Source organism: Vicugna pacos, chromosome 26, assembly GCF_048564905.1.
Source record: "Vicugna pacos chromosome 26, VicPac4, whole genome shotgun sequence".
Taxonomy (NCBI): Eukaryota; Metazoa; Chordata; class Mammalia; order Artiodactyla; family Camelidae; genus Vicugna; species Vicugna pacos.
Window position 1 is genome coordinate 3111512 of NC_133012.1, and position 12422 is coordinate 3123933.

The 12422-nt window shown below is 44.1% G+C and overlaps 2 protein-coding genes across 3 annotated transcripts in view; one reads left to right on the top strand and one right to left on the bottom strand.

The window, feature by feature from the left end:
• Positions 1-386: 386 nt before the first annotated feature.
• On the bottom strand, positions 387-10315 carry SMIM19 (small integral membrane protein 19). Its single transcript, XM_072950164.1, has 4 exons — positions 10176-10315; positions 6039-6176; positions 4405-4529; positions 387-2540 (listed from the first exon to the last, which is right to left on the bottom strand). The coding sequence occupies exons 2-4, from the start codon at positions 6170-6172 to the stop codon at positions 2476-2478; spliced, it is 324 nt and encodes a 107-aa protein (XP_072806265.1). The 5' UTR covers positions 6173-6176; positions 10176-10315; the 3' UTR covers positions 387-2475.
• The window catches only part of SLC20A2 (solute carrier family 20 member 2), a 92230-nt gene continuing 90009 nt past the window's right edge, over positions 10202-12422 (top strand). The window contains exon 1 of one of the 2 annotated variants that reach the window (XM_072950163.1): positions 10202-10340. The gene's annotated coding sequence lies outside the window, so the exon portion shown is untranslated. The remainder of the gene's footprint in view (positions 10341-12422) is intronic. The other variant, XM_072950162.1, reaches the window with a different exon arrangement.

The window sequence follows — 12422 nt, forward strand, 5'->3', positions numbered from 1 at the left end:
GGGAGGGTGCAGCTCAGTGGCAGAGTATACGCCTAGCACACACAAGATCCTGGGTTCGATCCCCAGTGCCTCCATCAAAATAACTAATAAATAAATGTGATCAACTCCCCCTCCCAAAGAAACAAACAAGCAAATGGAAAACCCATCAACAAAATAAATAAAATAAATAAATATATTTTTAAGTATGTGTTATAAAAAAAAAAAAAAAGGGAAAGCCACCTGAAAGGGTGTGAGGTTGACAGCAAACAGCTGTATCCTTGGAGCAGGAGGCTGGCCCCGGCGGGGCACCCAGGGAGGCGGACTCCCCCCGCCCTCTGCCCTTTCGTGCTTACTGCAGAGTATCTTATGCAGTAAAAGAGGAAAATCATGGAAAAGGAGAACACACGTGCTAGCGATCAGTTTATTAATCCTTCCATTTTTCTTCCAAAGAAAACAGTTCCATGGGACCCTTGGCAGATTCGGGGGCAGAAGCAGGACAATAAGCTGGTGTCACTTTGAAGTGTGGCTGCAGGGCTCCCCACCCCCCTTTCCCAGCACAGCTGTTGAAACTTCAAAGTCGGACCTGCTGTTGATCCTGCCGGTGGGAGGGTGCAATTTCCACCAGTGGGCTTAAGAGAAAAAGTGCGGAGGAATCTTCCTCTCTTACTTAGCAGAGTTGGATGCTCTCCAAACGATCTACTAGTTTCTTGTTGTTGTTGTTTTTTAATATTTTATTTTATTTTTTTAGCGGCGGGTGTAGGGACCGGGGATGGAACCCAGGACCTTGCGCATGCTAAGCGTGCACTCTACCGCTGAGCTACACCCTCCCCTGATCTACCAGGTTTTAGTTATGACTGTCTCTACCTAGTGGGTGCAAAGAAAAAAGCCATCCTTGTCACTTTCCTGTGATTTAAATTTATTTGACGCCATTTTTACAGATCAGCTTAGATAGCCAGTTTTCATAATTTGTCCCGATTGTGCCACACTTCAGTGACAGCAGGTAACCACATAAACACTCCTGCTCCTGATTACACAGTAGTTTCCAAAGAGCAAGGTGAAGTTTAAGGAGATTGTCTCCTTGTCTCTCCACTCCCCCCAGACGGTAATTACAACTGTTTACCATACTTCAGTCAGTTTTGCATTCCATGCATAGGTGGTGCATTCAGACTCACACGAGTTATGAAAGTATCACTCCATTTAGTCAACAATTTACCTTCTACTGTATATGTGTATATATATATATACATATATATATATATTTTTTTTTTTGGTAGGAGGAGGTAATTAGGTATATTTATTTATTTATTCTTAGAGGACGTACTAGGGATTGAACCCAGGACCTCATGCATGCTAAGTACGTGCTCTACCACTTGAGCTGTACCCTCCCTCCTCTATTTTCAAATGATACAAATTTTAAAAGCAAATGCAATTTCCCTGAAATGATTTCCTTTGGTCCAAGCTTTTTCCTTTAGAATTTATTTTCTTTACTTCACAATGATGAATGCTTGAAATATTAATTCTAACTCTAAAAATTAAGAATAGTTATTGATTCAAAAACGAATTCTTGGGCACTTACATGGATGGTTAAATTTCCCTGGCACTACCTCTAACCAGCTTTGATTTAAATAAACATGAAAAATTAGAACAAACATTTCCAAATGCTCATTAGCAGGAACATTTCAGTGTACGGTACCGAACGGTACAAGATATGAGAGTCTTCAGGCAAGGCTGTTGTGCTAAAAAAGTGTAAGTAACCAGTTATATTAAATATTGACAGTCATGTGACCAAAGAAGCCAGTCGCTAACACCGATCAGAGGTGCCCACGCACTCAGGACTTCCGGTGGGACACACTCCTGGAAATACCATGAACGGGAACAAATTCCAGGCACAGAAAACTTCCACCATCAGCAGGTGCGTGTGCTTCACGATATCATGATGTAGAAAAAAAGTGTTACTGTGCATATTCTGAAGAAGCAAAGATGGTTAATTCAATTAAGAGGTAGCAACAGGAGTAAGAACACCAATTAGTCCGTTATCCATATGACATTTATCCCAGAATACAATCTAAGAGGAAGTTATTCTGATGCCTGCATTTTTCTTTTTTAATTTTGCAAAACAGGTCACATCAGAGTGGCATGAACACTGGACTCCTGCTTCTGAAGATGGTTTTTTTTTATTCCTGATTGTATCCTGAAGAAGCCGGAGGTCTTCACAAGGTAAAAATCACTGTCTCTGGTTACAGTCTGTCTCCCTAGGCACGTGCAGACTCTTTGTGGTCAGGATTTTTGAGGCATTTTTAATTTGTCTAACAAATGATCTGGAGATGTCGTTTTAACAAAGAGAAACGAAAGACACCAAAAAATGGGGAGAAAGTCACAAGTAAGATGATTTTACGGAGACACAAGTTAAAAATAAGAAAGGGCTGTTCATGATTTAGTAGAATCAGGAGATCACACTCGAACAACCATCACGCACGTTGCTCATTTTCTGAGATGTCATTCCAACGACAGCTGCACACTGTCAGCTTGGTTTTGGGGGTGCTGACAGTCATATTTCCTGGCTGTTAAGAAATAGATGAAACAAAAAACCAAAAAAAAAAAGGAGATTAAAATGAATACAGTATCAAAATAATTACTAGCTCACTTCATCACATCACAGTCATGATTTTCAGTAACGAATCAGCTTAGAATTAAATTTTCTTAAGGATTTTTTTTTGGTGGTAAAACATAAAAACATAAAATTTGCAGCTTCACCATTTCTAAGTGTGTAGTTCAGTGGCACTGACCACAGCCACAGCGTTGCGTTACCACCAACACCATCCACATTTTGACCATCCTGGGCTGAACTCTGTCCTCGTTAAACACGAACTCCCCATTCCTCCTCCCCCAGCTCCTGGCAACCACCATTCTACTTTCTGTCTCTATGAATTGGCCTCATATAAGTGAAATCACACAATATTTGTTCCTGCGTGACTGGCTGACTTCACTTCACGATAAGGATAATTACGAAGCATAATGTCCTCAAGGTTCATCCGTGTTGCAGCTCGTGCCAGAATTTCCTCCCTCTTAGAGGCTGAATAACGTTCCATCTATGTATTTACCACCTTTTGTGTATCCATTCATCATCGGTCAAGAACCCTTGGGTTGTTTCCACCTTTTGGCTACTGTAAATAATGCTGCTGTGTTCTAGTAAGTTTTACTTTTAACTTTTTAAGTTTTACTTTTTATTTTGAACTAATAACACAGGCACGTGATACAAAATGCAAAAGCAACACAAGAGGAAACAGTGAAAAGTGTTATCTTCCTCCTACCTTTCCCCAAAGGAACTGCTGTTCTTAGTTCACAGGATAAAATTTATGCTGAAGAATTTTCTAGAAGCTCTACTTGTGTAAAATACACATATATACTTTTTTTCCCTACTTTTCACCTGTAATTGCACTCCACCTGAGATATATTCTAGTAACATCTTGCTGATCATTCTTTCTTCCTTCTTTTTATGTGTGTGCGTGCACACGCACACACACACACATTTAAGTTTTCACTAGAGACACCCGTCTTTTAAAAATATCCGTCTTTTTCCTTTAAATCCCACAGTGTTCCCATCGAGGTAATGAATGTTATCAATCTGATGTGTATCTTTGCAAGGCTTCCTCCATGCCTATGTAATTACACAGAAAATTTTTATTACATGTAGATAGGGATGCTTGGTCATTTGATTTGAAAGGAGTGGTACCCTAGTAAACGTACAATTAAATCGTGCTTTTTTTCTCAATTGATGACACACTGCGGACACCACACCTCATTTTTTTAAATAAAAGGCTGTGGTTCGGATGTAAGACTCATCCTGGCTCCGAGCACTTTGACCTTTGTGTCTTCCCCACCCTACATACTCACAGCGTTCAGTCCCACAGGACATATTAACACTGAGGCAGGACCTCTGGCCTTGCACGTGGATGCCACATTCTAGAAGCCATTCCCACACTGCTGTGGCGGGCTGTACGCGGTCGCTTAATTGTAACAGAAGCGGCTGCAAACTCTATAAACACAAAATTCAGACCCAAACTAAAAGCCGCCTCAACTCAACTTGCCCTCAGACAGATCCCCAAAATGCTCTTGGCCACTTGGATGTCACTGCCCACGAGGGAATTAGAGCAGGACGAGACAGCAGGCTTCCCCAGCGTTGAAGTGTCTTAAGTTTGGCAAAATCTACAAAAATGCAATCACATGAACACATCGGGGTCTTGGAAGGATCTGGAGGCACTAACTTCACGCCAGCCTGGTTTGCTGATACCGTGAGGAGTAGCTAAAAAAGGCACAAGGTTTTCATTATCAGCTATTTCTGGTAACTTTCACCAACTAGACCCAATTGCCAAAATCCTATTTTAAATTGGTGCCTGTATGTAGTTAAGCACAGATTATACTCACAAATGGAATACATTTCCAGTTGCTGTCTTAAACGGATTTTGCTTATTGTGTCATAAAAGTTGGGCTCCGACAAAGCCTCTGCTGTAGGTGGCACGCTGAATATTCTCATAATTTTCCTTTTATTCCTGAAACACAAAACCAATGCAGAAAAGAGATTTGGATTCACGGCTACAAGACTCTCATGATTATACAAATCGGAAGCTGCATTAAAAGCACATTAGTGGCAGAGTTCGTCTTCTATTTTGTCTCTGTGAGATGCTTCCTTGGCTCAAAGATTCTTTCTCTCATCAAAGTATGAAGTGCCTACCTGTAAAGCCACAGAGGTACAAGAAAAAAAAATAAAGTAGGTAAACATACCTCCCTGCAAAAAAAAAAAAAGCCATATTATATGAAAAAATGCACAAACCGAAAAAATGTGATTTTTTTTTCTTCCTCCCTCTCCTGTCTTCCACATGAAGCTAAATGACTGGGTTGGGGGATAACAGTAGGTGAGCAGACCTTAATTTTGGAAAACAATGAACAAACGGATTTCTTAAACGGAGCAGCCTGGCCTTAGTGGGATCATCTCCTGGTTGAAATTAACAACAGTGCTTTTCTGCTTCGAAAACGGGCGTATGTGGAGGCGGCGGGGGTTAGTTTTAGGGGGAAGCTGGTACCTGTCTGTGGCCCCATGCTGATTTGTGGAGCCTTCTCCCAGCCACCCCCGGAGGGTCCAGGCGGCCACTGGGCCAGATGCTCAGAGGTCCCAAGGTTGGACACGGGGAGTCTGTGTGTCTGATGCCAAGTGTGGGCTCTGAACTATTCCCCAGGGCAAACGTCAATTATTCTTGGATGACTAATTATTTTGAACTGTCTAATGTCTTTTGACCTTGGTTAGAGGACTCCATGAGGCACGCGGCTATGCGCAGAAGCAACTCGGTCCAACTATGACTGTTTTTCCTCTTCCAAGCAGCCACCCCGCCCCCGCCACCTCTTACTCACTGTACTTAGAGGAAAGGAGTCAGGGGATGTGGGAAAGCACAGTTAAATCATGCTACAGCACCTGGAATTAAGGCAGGAAATAGTAATGAGGAGTTACACCCTGTGGCAAGTCAGGGACACAAAGGTCAAAGGTCCTTGTTCTCGGGGGACTGCGTTTTTGTGGGATGGATGGACAAGTAATCAGATCATACCAAAATGATTCCAGTACGTGCTATGACATAGTCATGCACAAGAAACAGAAGGGAAAGCTTGAATGTGCAAAGACAGAACTGCTGAACACGCAGGAATCAGTGTTTCTGAATTTCAGGGACGTGGGCCAAAAACGTGCGCTCATCCAAGGGTGATGGTGAACCCAGGCTGAGTGATAAAACTGAGCTACGTTAGAAATGATAGAACGAGACTCTACAGCAGCTGGTCCAGGCGCCAAGAGCTGCCTGAAATCCCCGGCTCTTGAAGCAACGGGGTTTTCAAAGCCTCATCTCGGGTGTCCCATATTTGAGGGCAGACCTGAGTGTTTTCACAGAGGTGAAAAAAAAAAATGCTGATGAAACGATTTTTGTGTATTTAATTTAGATCGAACAAGCAAACAAAGCAGCCTGCAAAACTGTTAAAGGCCCAGTTTCTTATCTACCCCGAGACACCAAAACATTTACCTCTTGGCATACATGAAGAGCCCAAAGCTGACAAGGATCACGACCAGGTAAACGTTGGTGGCTTCATTCCAGGCCTCGTGTACGCTGTAATCCATGGAGCCATCAGCACCCATCACTCCGTAACCGCCAGGCATGGGGCTGTGGGGCCACAAAGAAAACAGGGTCTCTTTCAGTCAGTGATGGGGTGACCTGGACAGGGGCTGGCCCACGTATGGCCTGCTGGCCAGCTCCAGCCTGCCGTCTGTTTGTGTATCGCCCAGGAGCCAAGAATGGTTTTACAGTTCTTTTATTTTTTTTAAAGAACTTGTTTTACAAATTTATTTTATTTTTATTTTTTTTTTTTGGTGGGGGAGGTCATTAGGTTTATTTACTTTTAGAGGAGGTACTGGGGATTGAACCCAGGACCTTGTGTGTGTATGCTAAGCATGCGCCCTACCACTTGAGCTATACCCTCCCCAACTGCTTTTACATTTCCAAATGAATATTTTATTTTATTTTATTTTATTCTATTTTATTTTATTTTTAAATATAAGATTTTTATCCATAACATAAAAATCTCACCACACATAAAAGAACAATATTTCTATGAAAATATTTATTTTCCTGTCATTTTTTAAAAATTGAAGTACAGTCAATTACAATGGTTAGAAATACCTCCAGAGTAGCTCCCATATTTGCCTCCCAGCCCTCAAAGCCTAAAATATTTGCAACCTGGCTGTTTAAGAAAAAGTTGGCCAACCCCGGTCCGGCTCACTAAGACATGTAACATATTTCCCCTGAGTTTTGGCTTTGAGACATCATGAAAGTTAAAACTCAGGATCAAAAAAATCATATTTCTAAAAGTTTATGGGTTGAAATGTCAGGGCACGGTGTCTAAATTGGAACTATTACTCAGATAAAAGTGACTGAGCACTTGACATCCAGGCTCAAACAACTGGCCGTGATGCTAAAGAGGACAGGGACAGTGTGGGACTGGATAAGATGCCACAGCCACCACCCTGCTCTTCACAGGCCCCTGACGCACCTGGAAAACGTCTGGAGCTTTCTCTAACGGCCTCTCGGCTGAACGGGGCTGAAAGGAGCTGTGGGATAAAAAGTGACTTTTGCTATTTATACAGCTGCGACTTCTGTTTAAGGAAATGCATTCTTTGGATGTTCCCACAGAAAATGAGCGTGGTAACAGACAGTGTATCAGATCGCAAGGGAAAGCGTAATGGTTTCCTATTTGTGTTTGGGAAGTTAAGTGAATTTTTCCTTCAAGAGAAAGTTCCTCCCTTGTGTTAAATCTAAACTAGGTAGGGCTAAGTAAGATGACCTAGTATGTGAAAGAAATTCAGAAGTGTTGTTTGAGACGATTTATACAAAGGAGAAACACTGAACCAATGACAGGGGATAACTGTACTGTAGTTTCTAATGAGAGTCATTTTCTAATACCAAGAAGAAGTATCTGGAAGGTCCAAGAAATTGTTTTGCAATTTTTCCTAGACATTCTACAACAATAAAGCCATCGCAGAAATTCCTCCACTAAAGTATCTTGCAATCTGTCCTATGAGCCTCCAAAGCGTTCTTTAATGCAGATTTGGCTCAGCAAGTTACTAAGCATATATTAAGGGTAAAAAGTCTGTCTTCTTTCTTAGAGTTTGCCTCTGCATAAAATGAGTGAAAGTTCCCCCTGGGGTTGGCTCCCAGGCCAGGTGACATGTTTGTCCCTTTCTGATATCTGAAGTCTCTGTCAGACATTTGGGGACAGGATTCTTCATTTACAATAAACTGAGTACCATAAATGGCCATTTAACTTCAACTCTAGACATCATGGGCAAGAATAATTTCTCTGAAGCATCTTTTGTTGTCTGATGAATAAAAAGATTGGTCTCGTAAAAAATTAGCCAGGGGATAATAAAAACAGGACTTAAATTATAAAAAGTTACAGATGCAAGATCTAAACATTATTTCATCATTAAACCACGTCCAATTCCTAGATAGTAAAGACTAGCTATAGATTTTTTTTTTTAAGAAGAGGAGGAAGCACAGGGAGATTTCACATTTTTGGTTTTGATTCTTGTTCCTTAACACTGAACTCTAGAGTTTCTCTGAATGTAACATGATTTATAGTAAGCAATCAGCCTACTTTAGAAATGGAAACCTTTGGAAGATCAGAGACTGTCTTTATGATTTATGGACTCTAGAATTTTTTTCCTAGATTTTCATTGGTGCCAAAATGTAAAATAAAAATGACTGTGTTTTTGGCAAATAAGAGATGTCTTAGCTGTCTGATCTGAGATGCGGCAGAAGGCCTGCATAACTATGTAGCGAGGGTGTAGGTTTCAGGATGGGGGAGTTACTAACATATCAGAGTAGCATCAGGGAACATATATCACAGTGGCTCCTGGAACATTCTGCAGGTGCCCTTTACTTGACACACTCTGAAGGTGTTTCCGAGCTGTTTTCTAACACCTGACTGGATCTGAGGCAGGTTAATTTCTTGCATCCGTTATTCACAAAATTCTGTTCATGTGCCACTCAATAAATGATGTATGCCTACAGAGCTTGTGTTCCTCCTGCTACAAAGAGGCCAGACTTTAATTACATTTAGAGGATTCTGAAATACTGACAGAATGGTACATTTTTCACGTGCATTATACAGCATACATTATACAATTTCATTAGTATGCAATGACACCACTGTTCCGAAGTTCCAGGGACACGCTCTGGAGTTATTTTTGGTAGTGCAGTTGTGAAAGATTTGCACTGAGGGTAGGCCTTTCCTGCCCAGTCCTCCATCATGACCAAAGGCAGGACTTTGTAAGACTGCCAGGAATAAGGAATGGTCTTGTTCAAGGTCATCATACAGACCCATGGGTCCCATGCGGCCTGAACTATGACCAGTCCCCTCCCAGCCTGCCAGGGTCTAACCAAGTGTGCACACACACACCTGCTGAGTGGTTACTGCATACCACCACAGCCTTCCTCTTGAGTCCAAAGCAGAAGGCCCAGGGGCATTACAGCAGTTCATTCCTGGTAAGTTAATGAATGTTTCAGCAAGATCACCACGTGCTTGGTTTGTCATTCAAAGCTTTTTTGAGAAAAGCGACCTTTTTTCACATATTTTTCCTGTAAAGTAATGCTCGAAATATTTCCGTAAGGAGACGCTATGATGAGCTGAACGTAAGTATCCAGAAAGTTGGCAAAACATGACAACCAGGGCTTGATTTCAGTTAGACAAAGTTTTACGTGGAGAACAAGAACTCCTCGGCTATATCGAAAAATTTTAAAACAGTGTCCTCATTTGGGGTTCCTGATACCATGTCTAGGTGGTTCAGTTTTGAAGATCACTTATCAGCCTATCTCGAATGCTATCAGTTTTGTCTCTCATTTAGAGTTTTGTTATTGCGACACAAATTCAGATTAGAATCACCCATATAGTTTCAAGAGTTCCTTACACCACCATCCAGCGCATAAATGTGATTTTCTTTCTCCCAATCCTCTGAAATGCCAAAGGTTTGGGTTCCGGAAGCCAAAGGGTACAAGCTGACAGGCCTTCAGCCACCAGGGGGAAAGGCAGTTAACACAAAGTCATTTAATTTTCACAACCACCCTGCTGGGAGGCACTAAAGCACCATTTGACAGAAGCACCGGGGATGGAGGTGGTGGTCATTCAACTTGCCCCAGGCCACCCACGCTGGGGAGTGGGAGGGAGGGTCGTCACACGTCCGGCCCCGACCCAGCCGCGGGAGACCGGCTCCTCCCGGGAAGAGATGCGGTGGAGCCGCTCCGTGTCATCGTCTCCCGGGAGCGGCCCGAGCGGCCCGGGCGGGCGCGCGGCCCGATCCTAAAGCGCGCCCGCTACATCCCAACCCTCCCGAACCCTGCCGGGCGCCTCGCGCTGCGAACTCGGGGCCCCACTGTGCCCGGAGGGGCTCCGAGGCCGGGCGCGGCGGCGAAGGAGCAGGGCCACCGGGGGCGCGGGGCTGGGGGCGCCCTCCCCACCCCCACTCCCCTCCCCCACTCCCCTCCCCCACTCCCCTCCCCACCCCCACTCCCCTCCCCCGCGCGGCGGGGCGGGGCGTGTGGCGGGGCGTGGCGGGGGCGTGGCGGGGGCGTGGCCGGCCAGCCGGCGTGTGGCGCGGGTCCACTCACGCTGCTCGCTCCGCAGGCGGCGCGCGGCTCGGCTGCTCAGCTCGGGGCTCTTTCCCCCGCAGCCGCGGCCAGACGCGCGGAGCCGGTTACCGGACGGACCCGGACGACCTCTGCCTTCGTCATTTCCTGCCGGCCCGGCGGCTTCCGGATGGAACGAGGAGCCAGGTCTTTCCCCCCCCACCCCCCTCTCAGGGTTTGAACGGGAGAGACGCCGCGACGGCCCCGGTGCCGCCCCCGGGCGCGTGAGTGGAGCCCGGCCCTTTCCCTCCCCGGCGGCGCGGCGCCGGCCCCGCCCCCGGCCCCTCCCCGCGACCCCGGGCCGCGCGACCCCGCGGCTCCGGTGGCGGAGGGTCTGGCCGTCCCCGCCTGGAGGTCCACGTGGGTCTGGCAGCGGCGAGTCCGAGCGGGCGGGGAGAGGGGACGGGTCCTCCCGGGAGCGCTGCGCTGCTTCCCGCCCCACCTCGGCGCGCCCGGGCGCCGCTCGGCGTGGGAGGGGGGTGTGCCTTGGCCCACGGTGGAGATTAAGCTGGAAACGCGAAGATTTGTCTTTTTTCGTAATGAGGGCATCGGGTTACTTTTACTATTTACTTAGGAAAGCACGTGTTCTCCAAAGTGTCTTTGCATTTTCCCTATCGCAATAAATGATGCATGGCGGAGACTGTTGGAAGTGTTTTAAAAACTGGATGTGCCCAGGATGCTTAATAGTGTCAGTTTAAGCGGCATTGGGGTGTTGAAACATTTTTGTGTTGGAAGAAGTTGAAAAATTCTGGCATGAGACAGGTAATGAATTTATGTAGGATTTCAGCATCAGTATTGAAGTAATCAGATTTCAGGGGTTGGCGCAGCCTTGCAAATAAGTGGCCACTTGTCCACGTGCTTGAGGTCTTAACTACTCATTCTGAGCTAGTTCTCCAGGATCAGCTGACTGCTGATTATAATTCATAGTAGACCATGTGGAGCTTGTGTTAATTGATAAGCAGAGATTAGAGCTAACATTTAACGCTGTACTCCTTAGCAAGTTTTCTCTGCTGCTTTGTGGATTCTGTTACAGTTAAACTCACCTGTGTCTGGATGACGACCATTACTTAGTGCTTAACATAGAAGCGTTATTTTTAGTAGTAACACATACTAGCTTATATATATATACATATGTTCCCACATATATAATTTTATTTTTATTTTATTTTTAAAAATTTCATTTATTTATTTATTGGGGGGCAGTTAATTAGGTTTATTATTTATTTTTAGTGGAGGTACTAGGGATTGAACCCAGGACGCTCTTACATGCTAAGCACAGGACTCTTCCACTGAGCCATACCTTCCCCCTAGCATATATAATTTTATAACTATTTACTTTGACTTCAAGGTTGGAAAATTAGGAACAAAAAGAATGATTAGTGTTGAGTACTAATTGTTTGCCAGGCCTATGCCAAATAGTCTGCGTGCTTTATCTCATTTAATCTTCCGGATTACTTTTTGCATGAACACAGGTTGCACAGAGTTTGATTTGAACGTGTCCAAAAGTGGAATGTGTGCATTTCATTCCTTTGTTTCTGGTTTTGTAAAATATGGGTGTCAGCAATATGAAGTGACTCATAGAGTAAATTAATAGCTTTTTTTCAAGTTAGAAGATGGGTTTCCAATTGCATAGAACTGCAGTGAGTCCCTTTATTTGGCTAGTCAATAGTTTGCAAAGTCCTTTGTCTCTTCTTTATCCAAGTTCCCATGACACATCATTGTTACCCAAAGAACAGGCTACGTTTGGATATTGGAAAAAGGTAAATATTGGGAAAGACTTAATGCCCCTTCTGAAAGGCCCCCTGTTTCCATATTAAGTTTCTAAGGGACGTTTCTAATTAAGGGTTAACAGATGACAATAAAACAGAAAGAGTACTTTTCCAGTACCAAACCAAGGAAATAAAAAACTGGGGGTTGGCTGTTACTTTGTTGATGAGTCTAACATTCATGGGTATAAGAACATTAAGCATGTTAGGTAAACTACATTGTACGAGTTCTACATAATTTTTCAGTTTGCCTTTCAACGTCTTAAACATAGTTAAGTCCAGTACTTTGTGCATTAAGAAGTTACGTTTTGGCTGGATTTAACTGAGTGCTTTTGACTTCCTTCATCAAGAAGTGTATTTTGACTGTGTTTCCAGAGATACGCTTTAATGATTTACGGAGGCATAGCAATGATGAGAATGGTGGTGGGGTCTAACAGTTGGCATCTTGTCAGAGTAAAAGTAG